The sequence below is a fragment of the Pelophylax lessonae genome (genome assembly GCF_965119305.1).
Source record: "Pelophylax lessonae genome assembly, chromosome: 11".
Classification (NCBI taxonomy): domain Eukaryota; kingdom Metazoa; phylum Chordata; class Amphibia; order Anura; family Ranidae; genus Pelophylax; species Pelophylax lessonae.
In genome coordinates, this window is record NC_138778.1 from 236969066 (window position 1) to 236982699 (window position 13634).

At 48.9% G+C, this 13634-nt stretch overlaps 1 protein-coding gene across 1 annotated transcript in view; it reads left to right on the forward strand.

Annotated features, from left to right (window-relative positions):
- Nucleotides 1–8747: 8747 nt before the first annotated feature.
- LOC309567211 (uncharacterized protein) overlaps nt 8748–13634 on the forward strand; it is a 272509-nt gene continuing 267622 nt past the window's right edge. Inside the window, 5 exon segments of the mRNA XM_082272588.1 lie at nt 8748–8780; nt 8867–8990; nt 9107–9204; nt 9294–9506; nt 9587–9793. Of these exon segments, the coding sequence (XP_082128714.1) occupies nt 8906–8990; nt 9107–9204; nt 9294–9506; nt 9587–9793 (603 nt within the window). The 5' untranslated portion in view covers nt 8748–8780; nt 8867–8905.

The window sequence follows — 13634 nt, forward strand, 5'->3', positions numbered from 1 at the left end:
GCCTTCCTTTATCCAGATACACCACATCCACAGACCTTCCTTTATCCAGATACACCACATCCACAGACCTTCCTTTATCCAGATACACCACATCCACAGGCCTTCCTTTATTCAGATACACCACATCCACAGACCTTCCTTTATCCAGATACACCACATCTACAGACCTTCCTTTATCCAGATACACCACATCCACAGGCCTTCCTTTATCCAGATACACCACATCCACAGGCTTTCCTTTATCCAGATACACCACATCCACAGGCCTTCCTTTATCCAGATACACCACATCCACAGGCCTTCCTTTATCCAGATACACCACATCCACAGGCTTTCCTTTATCCAGATACACCACATCCACAGACCTTCCTTTATCCAGATACACCACATCCACCGACCTTCCTTTATCCAGATACACCACATCCACAGACCTTCCTTTATCCAGATACACCACATCCACAGACCTTCCTTTATCCAGATACACCACATCCACAGACCTTCCTTTATCCAGATACACCACATCCACAGACCTTCCTTTATCCAGATACACCACATCCATCCTTCCTTTATCCAGATACACCACATCCACAGACCTTCCTTTATCCAGATACACCACATCCACAGAGCTTCCATTATCCAGATACACCACATCCACAGACCTTCCTTTATCCAGATACACCACATCCACAGACCTTCCTTTATCCAGTTACACCACATCCACAGGCTTACCTTTATCCAGATACACCACATCCACAGACCTTCCTTTATCCAGATACACCACATCCACAGACCTTCCATTATCCAGATACACCACATCCACAGACCTTCCATTATCCAGATACACCACATCCACAGGCCTTCCTTTATCCAGATCCACCACATCCACAGACCTTCCTTTATCCAGATACACCACATCCACAGACCTTCCTTTATCCAGATACACCACATCCACAGGCCTTCCTTTATCCAGATACACCACATCCACAGGCTTTCCTTTATCCAGATACACCACATCCACAGACCTTCCTTTATCCAGATACACCACATCCACAGGCCTTCCTTTATCCAGATACACCACATCCACAGGCCTTCCTTTATCCAGATACACCACATCCACAGGCCTTCCTTTATCCAGATACACCACATCCACAGGCCTTCCTTTATCCAGATACACCACATCCACAGGCCTTCCTTTATCCAGATACACTACATCCACAGACCTTCCTTTATCCAGATACACCACATCCACAGGCTTTCCTTTATCCAGATACACCACATCCACAGACCTTCCTTTATCCAGATACACCACATCCACAGGCCTTCCTTTATCCAGATACACCACATCCACAGGCTTTCCTTTATCCAGATACACCACATCCACAGACCTTCCTTTATCCAGATACACCACATCCAGAGGCCTTCCTTTATCCAGATACACCACATCCACAGACCTTCCTTTATCCAGCTACACCACATCCACAGGCCTTCCTTTATGCAGATACACCACATCCACAGGCCTTCCTTTATCCAGATACACCACATCCACAGGCCTTCCTTTATCCAGATACACCACATCCACAGGCTTACCTTTATCCAGATACACCACATCCACAGACCTTCCTTTATCCAGATACACCACATCCACCGGCCTTCCTTTATCCAGATACACCACATCCACCGGCCTTCCTATATCCAGATACACCACATCCACAGGCCTTCCTTTATCCGGATACACCACATCCACAGGCCTTACTTTATCCAGATAGACCACATCCACAGACCTTCCTTTATCCAGATTCCAAACATCCACAGACCTTCCTTTTTTCAGATACACCACATCCACAGGCCTTCCTTTATCCAGATACACCACATCCACAGACCTTCCTTCATCCAGATACACCACATCCACAGGCCTTCCTTTATCCAGATACACCACATCCACAGACCTTCCTTTATCCAGATACACCACATCCACAGACTTTCCTTTATCCAGATACACCTCATCCACAGGCCTTCCGTTATCCAGATACACCACATCCACAGGCCTTCCTTTATCCAGATACACCACATCCACAGGCCTTCCTTTATCCAGATACACCACATCCACAGGCCTTCCTTTATCCAGATACACCACACCCACAGGCCTTCCTTTATCCAGATACATCACATCCACAGGCCTTCCTTTATCCAGATACACCACATCCACAGACCTTCCTTTATCCAGATACACCACATCCACAGGCCTTCCTTTATCCAGATACACCACATCCACAGACCTTCCTTTATCCAGATACACCACATCCACAGACCTTCCTTTATCCAGATACACCACACCCACAGGCCTTCCTTTATCCAGATACACCACATCCACAGGCCTTCCTTTATCCAGATACACCACATCCACTGACCTTCCTTTATCCAGATACACCACACCCACAGGCCTTCCTTTATCCAGATACACCACACCCACAGGCCTTCCTTTATCCAGATACATCACATCCACAGGCCTTCCTTTATCCAGATACACCACATCCACAGGCCTTCCTTTATCCAGATACACCACATCCACAGACCTTCCTTTATCCAGATACACCCCATCCACAGGCCTTCCTTTATCCAGATACACCACATCCACCGGCCTTCCTTTATCCAGATACACCACATCCACAGACTTTCCTTTATCCAGATACACCACATCCACAGGCCTTCCTTTATCCAGATACACCACATCCACAGGCCTTCCTTTATCCAGATACACCACATCCACAGACCTTCCTTTATCCAGATACACCACATCCACAGACTTACCTTTATCCAGATACACCACATCCACCGGCCTTCCTTTATCCAGATACACCACATCCACCGGCCTTCCTTTATCCAGATACACCACATCCACAGACTTTCCTTTATCCAGATACACCACATCCACAGGCCTTCCTTTATCCAGATACACCACATCCACAGGCCTTCCTTTATGCAGATACACCACATCCACAGACCTTCCTTTATCCAGATACACCACATCCACAGACTTACCTTTATCCAGATACACCACATCCACCGGCCTTCCTTTATCCAGATACACCACATCCACAGGCCTTCCTTTATCCAGATACAACACATCCACTAGCTTACCTTTATCCAGATACACCACATCCACAGGCCTTCCTTTATCCAGATACACCACATCCACAGACCTTCCTTTATCCAGATACACCACATCCACAGACTTTCCTTTATCCAGATACACCACATCCACAGGCCTTCCTTTATCCAGATACACCACATCCACAGACCTTCCTTTATCCAGATACACCACATCCACAGGCCTTCCTTTATCCAGATACACCACATCTTCAGTCCTTCCTTTATCTAGATGGCAGCTCACTTCATCATAGAAGGTTAATAGATTGGTTTGGCAAGAACGATTTTTCATGAATCCATGCTGATTACTGCTAATAATATCATTTTCATTACTAAAGTCTTGTATGTGGTCCCTTAACATCCCCGCCAATATCTTGCAGACTATTGATGTTAGGCTGACCGGCCTATAGTTACCCGGGATATATCTCGGCCCTTTTTTAAATATTGGTACCACGTTGGCTTTTTTTCTAATCAGCTGCTGCCATTCCCGTCAATAAACTGTCCATAAAAATAAGAAACAATGGTCTAGCTATCATCTGACTGAGTAAGGACCCTTGAGTCTAAGCCATCTGGTCCCGGTTTTCTCTGCAAGTCTACTGCTTCCACTTTGCATCTACTTCAATTAACTTTTTTTTTTCCACAAATGAATGAAAAGTTGATAAGGTGTGAAAGTTCTCCATGCTCCAATCTGTGCCAGCGGCAGTGTAGCCACGCCTTCTTCCACCTCTTCCAAACGTGATGGTGAGGGCGCCCCCTTAGTAGTGCTTCCCCACTCACCAGAGCAATATGACTCCCAGCTTTTCAGCTACCAGAGGCAAAAAACATCCTTCACAATCTCCTCACCTCCGATGGCAAAGTGTCAAGGTCTTACCTTGCCTTTCTGTTGGCAGCCATCTTGGACATGTGCAGACTGCTGGTTCTTATAAACTCTGTTTGCATCATCACTTGTCTGCTGCCTGGGCATCGCTCAGCGATGATGTTGCACACCTGACTATATATATCACCTGATGGCTTTCAGACCTTGCCCTTGCGCTCCAAGGTGCATCACTGCTAGCAGTCCTCTGGTCTCTGTGGTTTCTCTGTGCATGACTTGGCTTGGCTGACGACCTTCCTGGCTCTGGATTCCGCATCAGCAGATGACCCGGCTTCGACAGACTACCCACTTCTGGACTCTATCTCGGCTTGGATGACTACCTGTTCTTAGACTCGATCCCGGCTTGGATGACTACCCACTTCTGAACTTGAACCCCGCTGTTCTTGATTTCGCTCCTCTCTCTTGCTGTGCGATTATTATTGTTGCATAAATAAATCGCTTCATTTTACTTGCATCTTCGTGTGGTCTGGTTTCCTGGCATCCTGGTGATGCGGGTGCTCCTACGCTTCCCATGCTGGTTACCAGGCTCAATCAACAAGATCACCTTTTGGGTCAGTTCACTCAGGCGTCGCTTGCATGCACAGCTCCTGGTGCTGCTAGGCCAGTGGTCCCTTCTATTGTTGCACCCACTGCTGCTCCTGTTGCCACTCCTGCAGCTGAAGTTGCTGTTACCAGAGGGATCACTGGTTTAGCCCCCCTCCCCCAGCGCTATTGGGGTGAACCGAGTCAATGTTGTGGCTTCCTAAACCAAGTGGGCATTTATGTTGAGATCGTTTCCCTCTGACAGCTCCAAGGTGGGCTTCCTAATCTCATTGCTCTTGGACAAGGCATTGGCCTGGGCGAATCCCTTATGGGAGAACAATAATTCTGTGATTCTCGATTACCCGAGTTTTTTTGCCTCCTTTAGTAGGGTGTTCAATTTGCCTGCTCGCTCTGCCTCTGCTGCTAAGCTGCTCCTTTCCATCCAACAGTGTATTCAAACCGTTGCTGAGTATTCCATCGAATTTCGCACCCTGGCAGCAGAGGTGGGCTGGAATAATGAGGCTCTGGTGGCGGTCTTCTCTCATGGTCTCTCCGATGCATTGATGAAGGATGAGATTGCGGCCAAGGATCTCCCTGACGAGTTTGAGACTCTCATTTCCTTCCTGATTTTGATTGATACCAGGCTCAGGGAGAGATCATCGTTGAAGGAGCACCTGCGGAGGCCTCCTACCAGATTGGCTCCTTCATTTTCTTTCCCACCCATCCCTCCCTCACCTCCCATGCCTCCTGGGGATGGTGTGTCTGGCTGTGAACCCATGCAGCTAGGGTTCACTCGCCTTTCTGAGGCTGAGTGGGCTTTTAGGAGGAGGGAGGGGCGGTGCCTGTATTGCGGCCTTGGTGGACATTTCCTGAAATCTTGTCCTACCCATCCGGGAAACGCTCGCACCTAAGATCCTGTCGGGGCAGATCTTAGGTGGAATTTCATCATCCCCGGTTTCCTGTAAAGATAAACTGCTAACCGCAGTTGTACTCTCCGGGGCAGCAGGCTCAGTGGTTACCCGGGCATTGGTAGACTCCGGTCCTGGCGGTTACTTCATTGACAGTACGTTTGCTGCTGCAAATTCCTTACCCTTGCTGTCCAGTGTTGCTCCACTGGTCATCGAGGCGATTGCTGGCAGACCCCTGCAACCGGCACAGGTTACCCATGAGACTGTTCCAGTTGATATGAGTATAGGGGCTGTTCACAGGGAGTCAGCCTGTTTCCAGGTTATATTGCCTCCACACTACTCTGTTGTTTTAGGGTACCCTTGGCTTCAGAAGCATAATCCGACCTTTGGCAGTCAGTTGAGATCCTCTCTTGGTCTCCACAGTGTGGCGCTGTTTGTATCCATGGGCTTGTTAAGGTACTTTGTACCTCCTCAGATTCAGTATTGCCTACTGAACATCATGAGTATCAAGATGTATTTCACAAGATGCGCGCTGGTACTCTTCCTCCTCATCGTCCGTACGTGTAAGAGAATGTTTGCTGTACAAAGACATGTTCCTGTCAGAAACCGGACAATGGCCAATGCGCATGCGCGAACTCGCGCAACCGCACGCACGTTCGCAAGTACACGAACGTGCACTGCGCACGCACTTTCGCGGGTACGAGAACGTACGTTAGACATTGGCGCCAAAGGGACTATTTAAACCCAGCCATTGCACTGCTTTGTCTTCAGCCTTGGATACCTGTTTACCAGCATCTTGTTCCTAAGTTACAGACCCGGCTTGTCCTGACGATTCTCTGATCTCCACCTGCACCGACCTTGGCTTGTCCCGTGACCTCTCTTCCTGTCTACTCCTACTGGCTTCTACGTTACCGATTGGCTCCTGACCCGGCTTGTCTTACCACGCTTCTGTCATTTCCAGACCCATCCATCCTGCATAGGAAGCTCCTCCTGTTACCCAGGAACCCCTGCTTCCAGCACCTGCTGCCTGCTCAACACCCTGCTCATCGGACTTCTCTGGCAACCTTCACCAGTAGCCATCGTCCGCTCCAAGCAAGTCTCCAGGCGCTCGTGCTACTCTACACTCAGGTGCCCCCTGTCTGCATTATCAGAGGTCCAAAGTCGGAGGCGCAAGGGAGGCCTTCCTCACAGTGTCAGGCTCATCTCCAGGTATGTGATAGTATGATTGTGCCATAGACTTGCAACCTGGTGCCATTCCCCCTCATGGCAGGGTTTATCCTCTCTCGTTGCGGAGAATAAGGCCATGGAGGAGTACGTGGTGGATGCGCTTGCCCGAGGGCACATTCGCAAGTCCACTTCTCCAGCGGGTGCTGGATTTTTCTTTGTAAAGAAGAAGGGGGGTTAGTTGAGACCTTGCATTGATTATAGGGGTCTCAATCGCATCACGGTCAAGAATGCATACCCAATTCTGTTGATTCCTGAATTGTTCGACCGCCTCAAGGGAGCAACGGTCTTTACCAAGCTTGACCTAAGATCCGCGTATAATCTTGTAAGGATCAAGAAGGGCGATGAGGGGAAGACTGCGTTTAATACCAGAACCGGTCATTATGAATATTTAGTAATGACCTTTGGCTTGCAGCAATGCGTGGTAGTCTATTTGGACGACATCTTGATTACTCAGACTCCATTGAATCACAGTACCTGGATGTCAGACGGGTGCTGCAACGGTTACGCGAGAATGGGCATTTCTGTAAGCTTGAGAAATGTGAATTACACCTGTCTCATGTTGCCTTCTTGGGCTACATAATTTCTGCTGAGGGGTTCTCTATGGACCCTCAGAAGTTTTTGGCTGTTCTTCTGTTTTGCTGGCCTCGCCTAGTGGCCCACTTCTGAACTCTATCTCCGCTTGGATGACTACCTGTTCCTGGGCTTAATCCTGGCTTGGATGACTACCCGCTTCTGAACTTGACCCCGGCTGTTCTTTATATTGCTCCTCTCTTGCTGTGCTATTATTATTGTCGCATAAATAGATTGATTTATTTTACTTGCATCTTTGTGTCGTCTGGTTTCCTGGCACCCTGACACAAAGGAACTGGATCTTCCTCGCTCACTCCTGCAAGTCTGCTGCGCTTTCTGTCAGTCTTCCTCCTCCGACCGCTGTTCCAGCAGGAGCTCCGCCTCTTCATACACACTCAGGTAGGAGAGAAAGGGGAAGGATATACAGTATATACACACACAGCACAAGGCCGTGTTCACACTACCAGACGGTTCTCAGGGCTGCAGTTCCTCTGAGCTCCACAGGGTGGTGATCTTACTTCTACCCAGACAGGAAGTCTCTATGGAGTACAGACAGGAAGTCTCTATGGAATACAGACAGGAAGTGATGTTAGGTACAGACAGGAAGTGATGTCAGGTAGAGACATGAAGTTCGATTTGATAGGACGGAGAGAGAAGACTATTCAGGAACTGGTGGCAGAGGAGGTAATACGTAGATTAACCCCTTTAGGGGGATCAGTTGATGAATAATATATCTTCCTTCTAAAGCTGGCCATACATGGTTCAGTTTTATTGTTCAGCCAGCGGGATGAGTGAAAAAAACTGAACCGTTCCCTCATCCACACATTGGAGGGGAATGGGGGAATCCTCCTTGCTGCACTATTGTATTCTGACAATGGGGGGCGCTCCTCCGCTCTCAGAATACACAGATCAGTGATGAAGCTATTGGCTGCACTATTGTATTCTAATACTTTCCAGATTTCTGTATGGTAAAGGTCAAAGTTCACTCTTCAGTTTAGGAGAGGAAGGAAGCATCCAGGAACAATGATTTGATTTGCACGGGAGCCTCATATAGAGGACCCCTCAAACCTCCCCCCAATGTCCCTCCATCCAGGATCTATATGTCCGATGACATCACACTGACTTCACAGCTCCTCCCCCCCCCCCAATGTCCCTCCATGTGGCTCTTTTTTTCCCTCATGCTCTTAGGATGTGGACGGACTCTTGGCCCCCTCACTAGCAAAGTGGGTCTGTTGGTCCTGTTGTATGTAATCACACCACAATTGCTTAAGTCCGGCTTTACCCTGCGCAGTGTGGGGGTCCTGTGTGTGTAAATTATACCTCAGTCTGAGGTGGGGCTTTAATAAAATGGAGATCTGAATGTAGAGCTGAGGAGGATTCTGGGAATTTCTTTTGATTTTACCATTTGTGTTCAGATCTAGAGTTTCCTGTGAAGTGGAGATCATATGACCATCACATTTCCTCCACCTCCCTCCCTGATAGAGAAATAAAAGGAAGATTCTAGAAGTCACCAGAGAGATCACAGAGGAGAGGTGAGCGGTGCTGGGAATTCTGGGACATTATCCAGTAACAGACAAGGGATGTGTCTGGATGGTGACTGTATCATTGTGTGTGTCAGGTTCCTATAAGGTGTCAGGATGTCACTGTCTATTTCTCCATGGAGGAGTGGGAGTATTTAGAAGGACACAAGGATCTCTACAAGGACGTCATGATGGAGAATCAGCCGCCCCTCACATCACCGGGTAAGAGGAGACTTTATTGTAAAGGAGAGAGCAGTACGGAGGATCCACCTAGATCCCCCATCATCTGATAAACACATAGAAACAATGTATTCAGTCAGTGTGTGTGTTTCCTACAGATGGATCCAGTAATGGGAACCCACCAGAGAGATGTCCCCGTCCTCTGTATTCCCGGGATTCCACACAGGAAGGTCACACCATCCCCCACCATCATCAGGTAGATGAGGAACAATCACTGATAGTATCATTAGGATCTGTACATTATCTGCATTGTTACCATTGATGTCATTTTTATTATATATTCAGAGTGGAAACCTGAGAGATTCTAAAGTTGAGGTTAAAGAGGAGATAAAAGAGGAGGATGATGAGGATGGGGTGATGGAGGAGTCACACAAAGATCTGTACCAGGACACCATGGTGGAGTCATCCAGCTACAGAAACCCACCAGAGAGATGTCCCCGTCCTCTGTATTCCCGGGATTCCACACAGGAAGGTCACACCATCCCCCACCATCATCAGGTAGATGAGTGACAATTATTGGTAGTTCTGATTTATACACAGCATGTTTGTTACAATGAATGTTTTGTTAAATATTTCAGATTGGAGACCTCAAGGATTATAATATTGTTGTTAAAGAAGAGTATAAAGAGGAGGATGAGAAGTATGGAGTGATGGAGGAGTTTTCAGAAGGACACAAGGATATGATGGAGCCACCTAATACCAGGAACCCACCAGAGAGATGTCCCCGTCCTCTGTATTCCCGGGATTCCACACAGGAAGATCACCCCATCCCCCACTGTTATAAGGTTGGTGGGACAAAGCATCTAGAACATGGACTCGTGATGACGATGTGTGGATTTCTAATGCGATGTCACAATAATAAAGCTTATATCTTACAGATTATATTTTCTCTCATTTTCTTGATTTAGAGTGGAGATCCAATCGATATAGAATTTGAGGTTAAAGCAGAAGAAGAAGAGAGGTATGTGAGGGATGATCAGCAGTCTATGGAGGAGGATGGAATAACGGGGACATTTATAGAGGAGGACACTCCTACAGAGATCAGCACAGGTGGGTCATTAACACTAAATGCATCCCTCCACCCATACTGCTCACTGATTGGTCCAGAGTAGGGCGGGGACTGGGTGATCTCAGCCTGTAATACCCTGGTCACTTTCCTGAGCTGTGTTCCCCGTCCTGTATTCCTGTATTTCTCTCGGATAATCTTCCTTCTCTGTGCTGCAGACACAATTTATGTCTCTAGACTGGATTTATGGAGATTCTGGGGTTCAGTTGGCCTTGGATCACCACGCCCTTGCCCAGGAATCTGAGTAACCACCCCACGTTGGGTTGTATGCTCTTAGTTGTCAGGGACACTTTTTTGCACTCTGTGGTTTCCCCACGCCCTTCGCCTATGGTACCTGTGGTGGGCAACCCAGACTTCCCCCCGGGTCTTGATGGTGGCGGGTTTCATGGCCTGACTGCTGCTGGCCGTCTCCATCTTGTGGACTTTTTGTTTTGGGGAGTGATGGTGGCCTGTCCACGGGGGCCCTGTCTGGGTCTGTCGACCCTCCACTGGATTACTGGAGTGGTCCCCAGCTTAGACACTTCCTCTGGGGGGGTCATTCGCCTCCCTGGTATTTCTCGCCAACTGACGGACATTGAGTGGATTTTCCATAGACGGGAACCGACACGGTACAGCCTTTCCGTCGCCTATGCAGCCTTGATCAGCCCTCCTGTGGACTTCTCCCCTCCCTTCCTTGCGCAATGGGAAGCTGACCTACACACCACCTTCACGAACGCCCAAAAGGACAAGATCCTTATCTTGGCACAAAAATCCTCTATTGCCTCCAAGATGCAGGAGACAGGTTACAAAATCCTCACGCGGTGATATAGGGTGCCCTCCCTGCTGCACCGTTTTTTCCCCGTTGTGCTGGACAGATGCTGGCATTGTGATGGCGCTACAGGGACGGTGTTTCACATTTTCTGGGATTGCCCTCTGGTCCAACCTTTCTGGCAAGCAGTGGCCGCCATCATCAAACAGCTGACTAATGTCGACGTGGCAGATGACCCTGCGGCTTGCCTGCTGCACCTCACCCGACGGCTAATTAAAAAGTACAAAGCATCCTTGACTATCCAGCTCCTGAATGCTGCTAAAGCCTGTATACCCCTTTGCTGGAGATCGACTACCGCACCTACATGGTCTCTGTGGTTCACCAAGGTTAAGGAGCTCAGGGACTTGGAAGATTTGTGGGCCACTTTGTACAACCAGGAAAGTGCTTTTCACGACAAGTGGGGACCTTAGGACTACTTCACTTGTACTGATGCTTATTTACGGGAGCTCTCTGGCCTCGGCTGTTGAACGGGGGCGTGGGGGGTGCGGGTCTGGGGGGGCCCGGACACTGCCTCTTCTCCTTGTCTTGCCTTTCACATGTCTCCTTCTTTCTGCCGCTGTCCCCCCCTCTCTCTTTTCCTGTTTTTCACCCTTCGTGCTCTGCTACACATCTGTCTCGGATGTCCCCTCTGTCTATTCCTCATGCTATGTCCCTATTCCTTGGGACCTACCCACTCACTCCCTTCTACTCCCCATAATTCCTTTTTACTGACCCCATGGTTTGGAGTCTAATCTCTATACTGGTATTGACTGTGAGTCTACCCGTCTGTACCGTCTCTGTACCTGACCCCCATTAATATTATAAAACCTGGTTGTTGATTGTTTTACATTCCTGCCTGTAATCCTTGTGTAGCAATATTTCCAGGCATTGGGCCTGAGGTGGGTCTGCCATTGTTACCGGTAACACTCCCAACACATTCAAGTTGTGAACCCATGTGTGAGAACTGAGACAATGACCATTCCGGGATCTTTGGTTGGTTTTGTTTATTGTATATTGGGGATGGGAGAAGGGAATGAGTGGGGAAACTCCTCTGGATGGGAGAAGGGAAAGAGTGGGGAAACTCCTCTGGATGGGAGAAGGGAATGAGTGGGATACTCCTCTGGATGGGGGAAGGGAATGAGTGGGATACTCCTCTGGATGGGAGAAGGGAATGAGTGGGATACTCCTCTGGATGGGAGAAGGGAATGAGTGGGATACTCCTCTGCCTCAACTAGGTTTGACTGGGACACTATACAGAAAAATGCCCGTTGGCGCTGTCTTGACGCCAGCTGAATGCTGACCAACGCTTCCTGGCGCTTAAAGATACTGTGATACTAAACTTGTGCTGAACCCTCGACTTTAACTTGTTTGTTAACTCAGAAGATCCAGGACTGTAGAACACTTGACTTTTGACACTCGATTTAGCTCAAAAGTCACTGAACAGCTCCCTCCAGCCCTTCACTGACTGAGGTAGCTCCTTGTTACTGCTTGTGCTGCTGCAACTCCTAACTCTGTACACTTCACACTGACTTTTCATGGCCCAACCACTGGTGCCCCCTTTACACTTCAGGTTCCTCTGACTAGGCACCCCCTCTAATACTTCAGGGTCCTCTGACTAGGCACCCCCTCTAACACTTCAGGGTCCTCTGACTAATCACCCCCTCTAATACTTCAGGGTCCTCTGACTAGGCACCCCCTCTAATACTTCAGGGTCCTCTGACTAGGTACCCCCTCTAATACTTCAGGTTCCTCTGACTAGGCACCCCCTCTAACACTTCAGGGTCCTCTGACTAGGCACCCCCTCTAACACTTCAGGGTCCTCTGACTAATCACCCCCTCTAATACTTCAGGGTCCTCTGACTAGGCACCCCCTCTAATACTTCAGGTTCCTCTGACTAGGTACCCCCTCTAATACTTCAGGGTCCTCTGACTAGGTACCCCCTCTAATACTTCAGGGTCCTCTGACTAGGCACCCCCTCTAATACTTCAGGTTCCTCTGACTAGGCACCCCCTCTAACACTTCAGGGTCCTCTGGCTAGGTACCCCTTCTAACACTTCAGGGTCCTCAAACTAGGCACCCCCCTTTACCGCTAGCTGACTCCTGGATCCCTGGGACCTTCACTGGAGTGGTCCTCTCTACACTAGGCAGACCCCCAGGGGCAGTTCATAGTACTTACAACCTTGGCAGGCTTTCCTGGAACTGAACCCCTCTTCCTCCACTGGTCCTCGGCACACTGGATCCCCTCTGCAGCTCAGCTCACTCTGCGACTCTCAGGCAGCCACCCGAGACTCCCCATCCTTCTGACAGGAGGAGAGACAGCCGTACTCTCCCTCCTGGGACTCTGCTTCCCGCCAAAGACGCTGCGTCATGCGTTCCCTCCAAACTTATACCAACTCCCAGAATCCTCTGCGGCAGAATCTGCCTTCTGGGGTAGATACAGACCTGAGTGTGTCTCTGATTTGGTTTCCTCCACTGCCCAATGAGAATCCTCTCATGAAGCCAGTGGGGAGACTCCCCTATCAGCAGACACACCTAGGAGACATGACAGTCCAGCTGAAATCATGGCCCTGCTGTTAGGCAGCCAATGCCCACTATACTTTACCTAGCACCTTCCTGTAGGGTGCTACATCCACCCCACACCAAAATGAGTCAGGTCCCTCTGACTCTGAGGCAACAGCCTCCTATCAAAAACACTGCCAAAAACGCAGGAGTGTCCCACAAACCTGGAAAGGGGGAAAAACAAATATAAAAATAAATTATGGTGGAAAAATA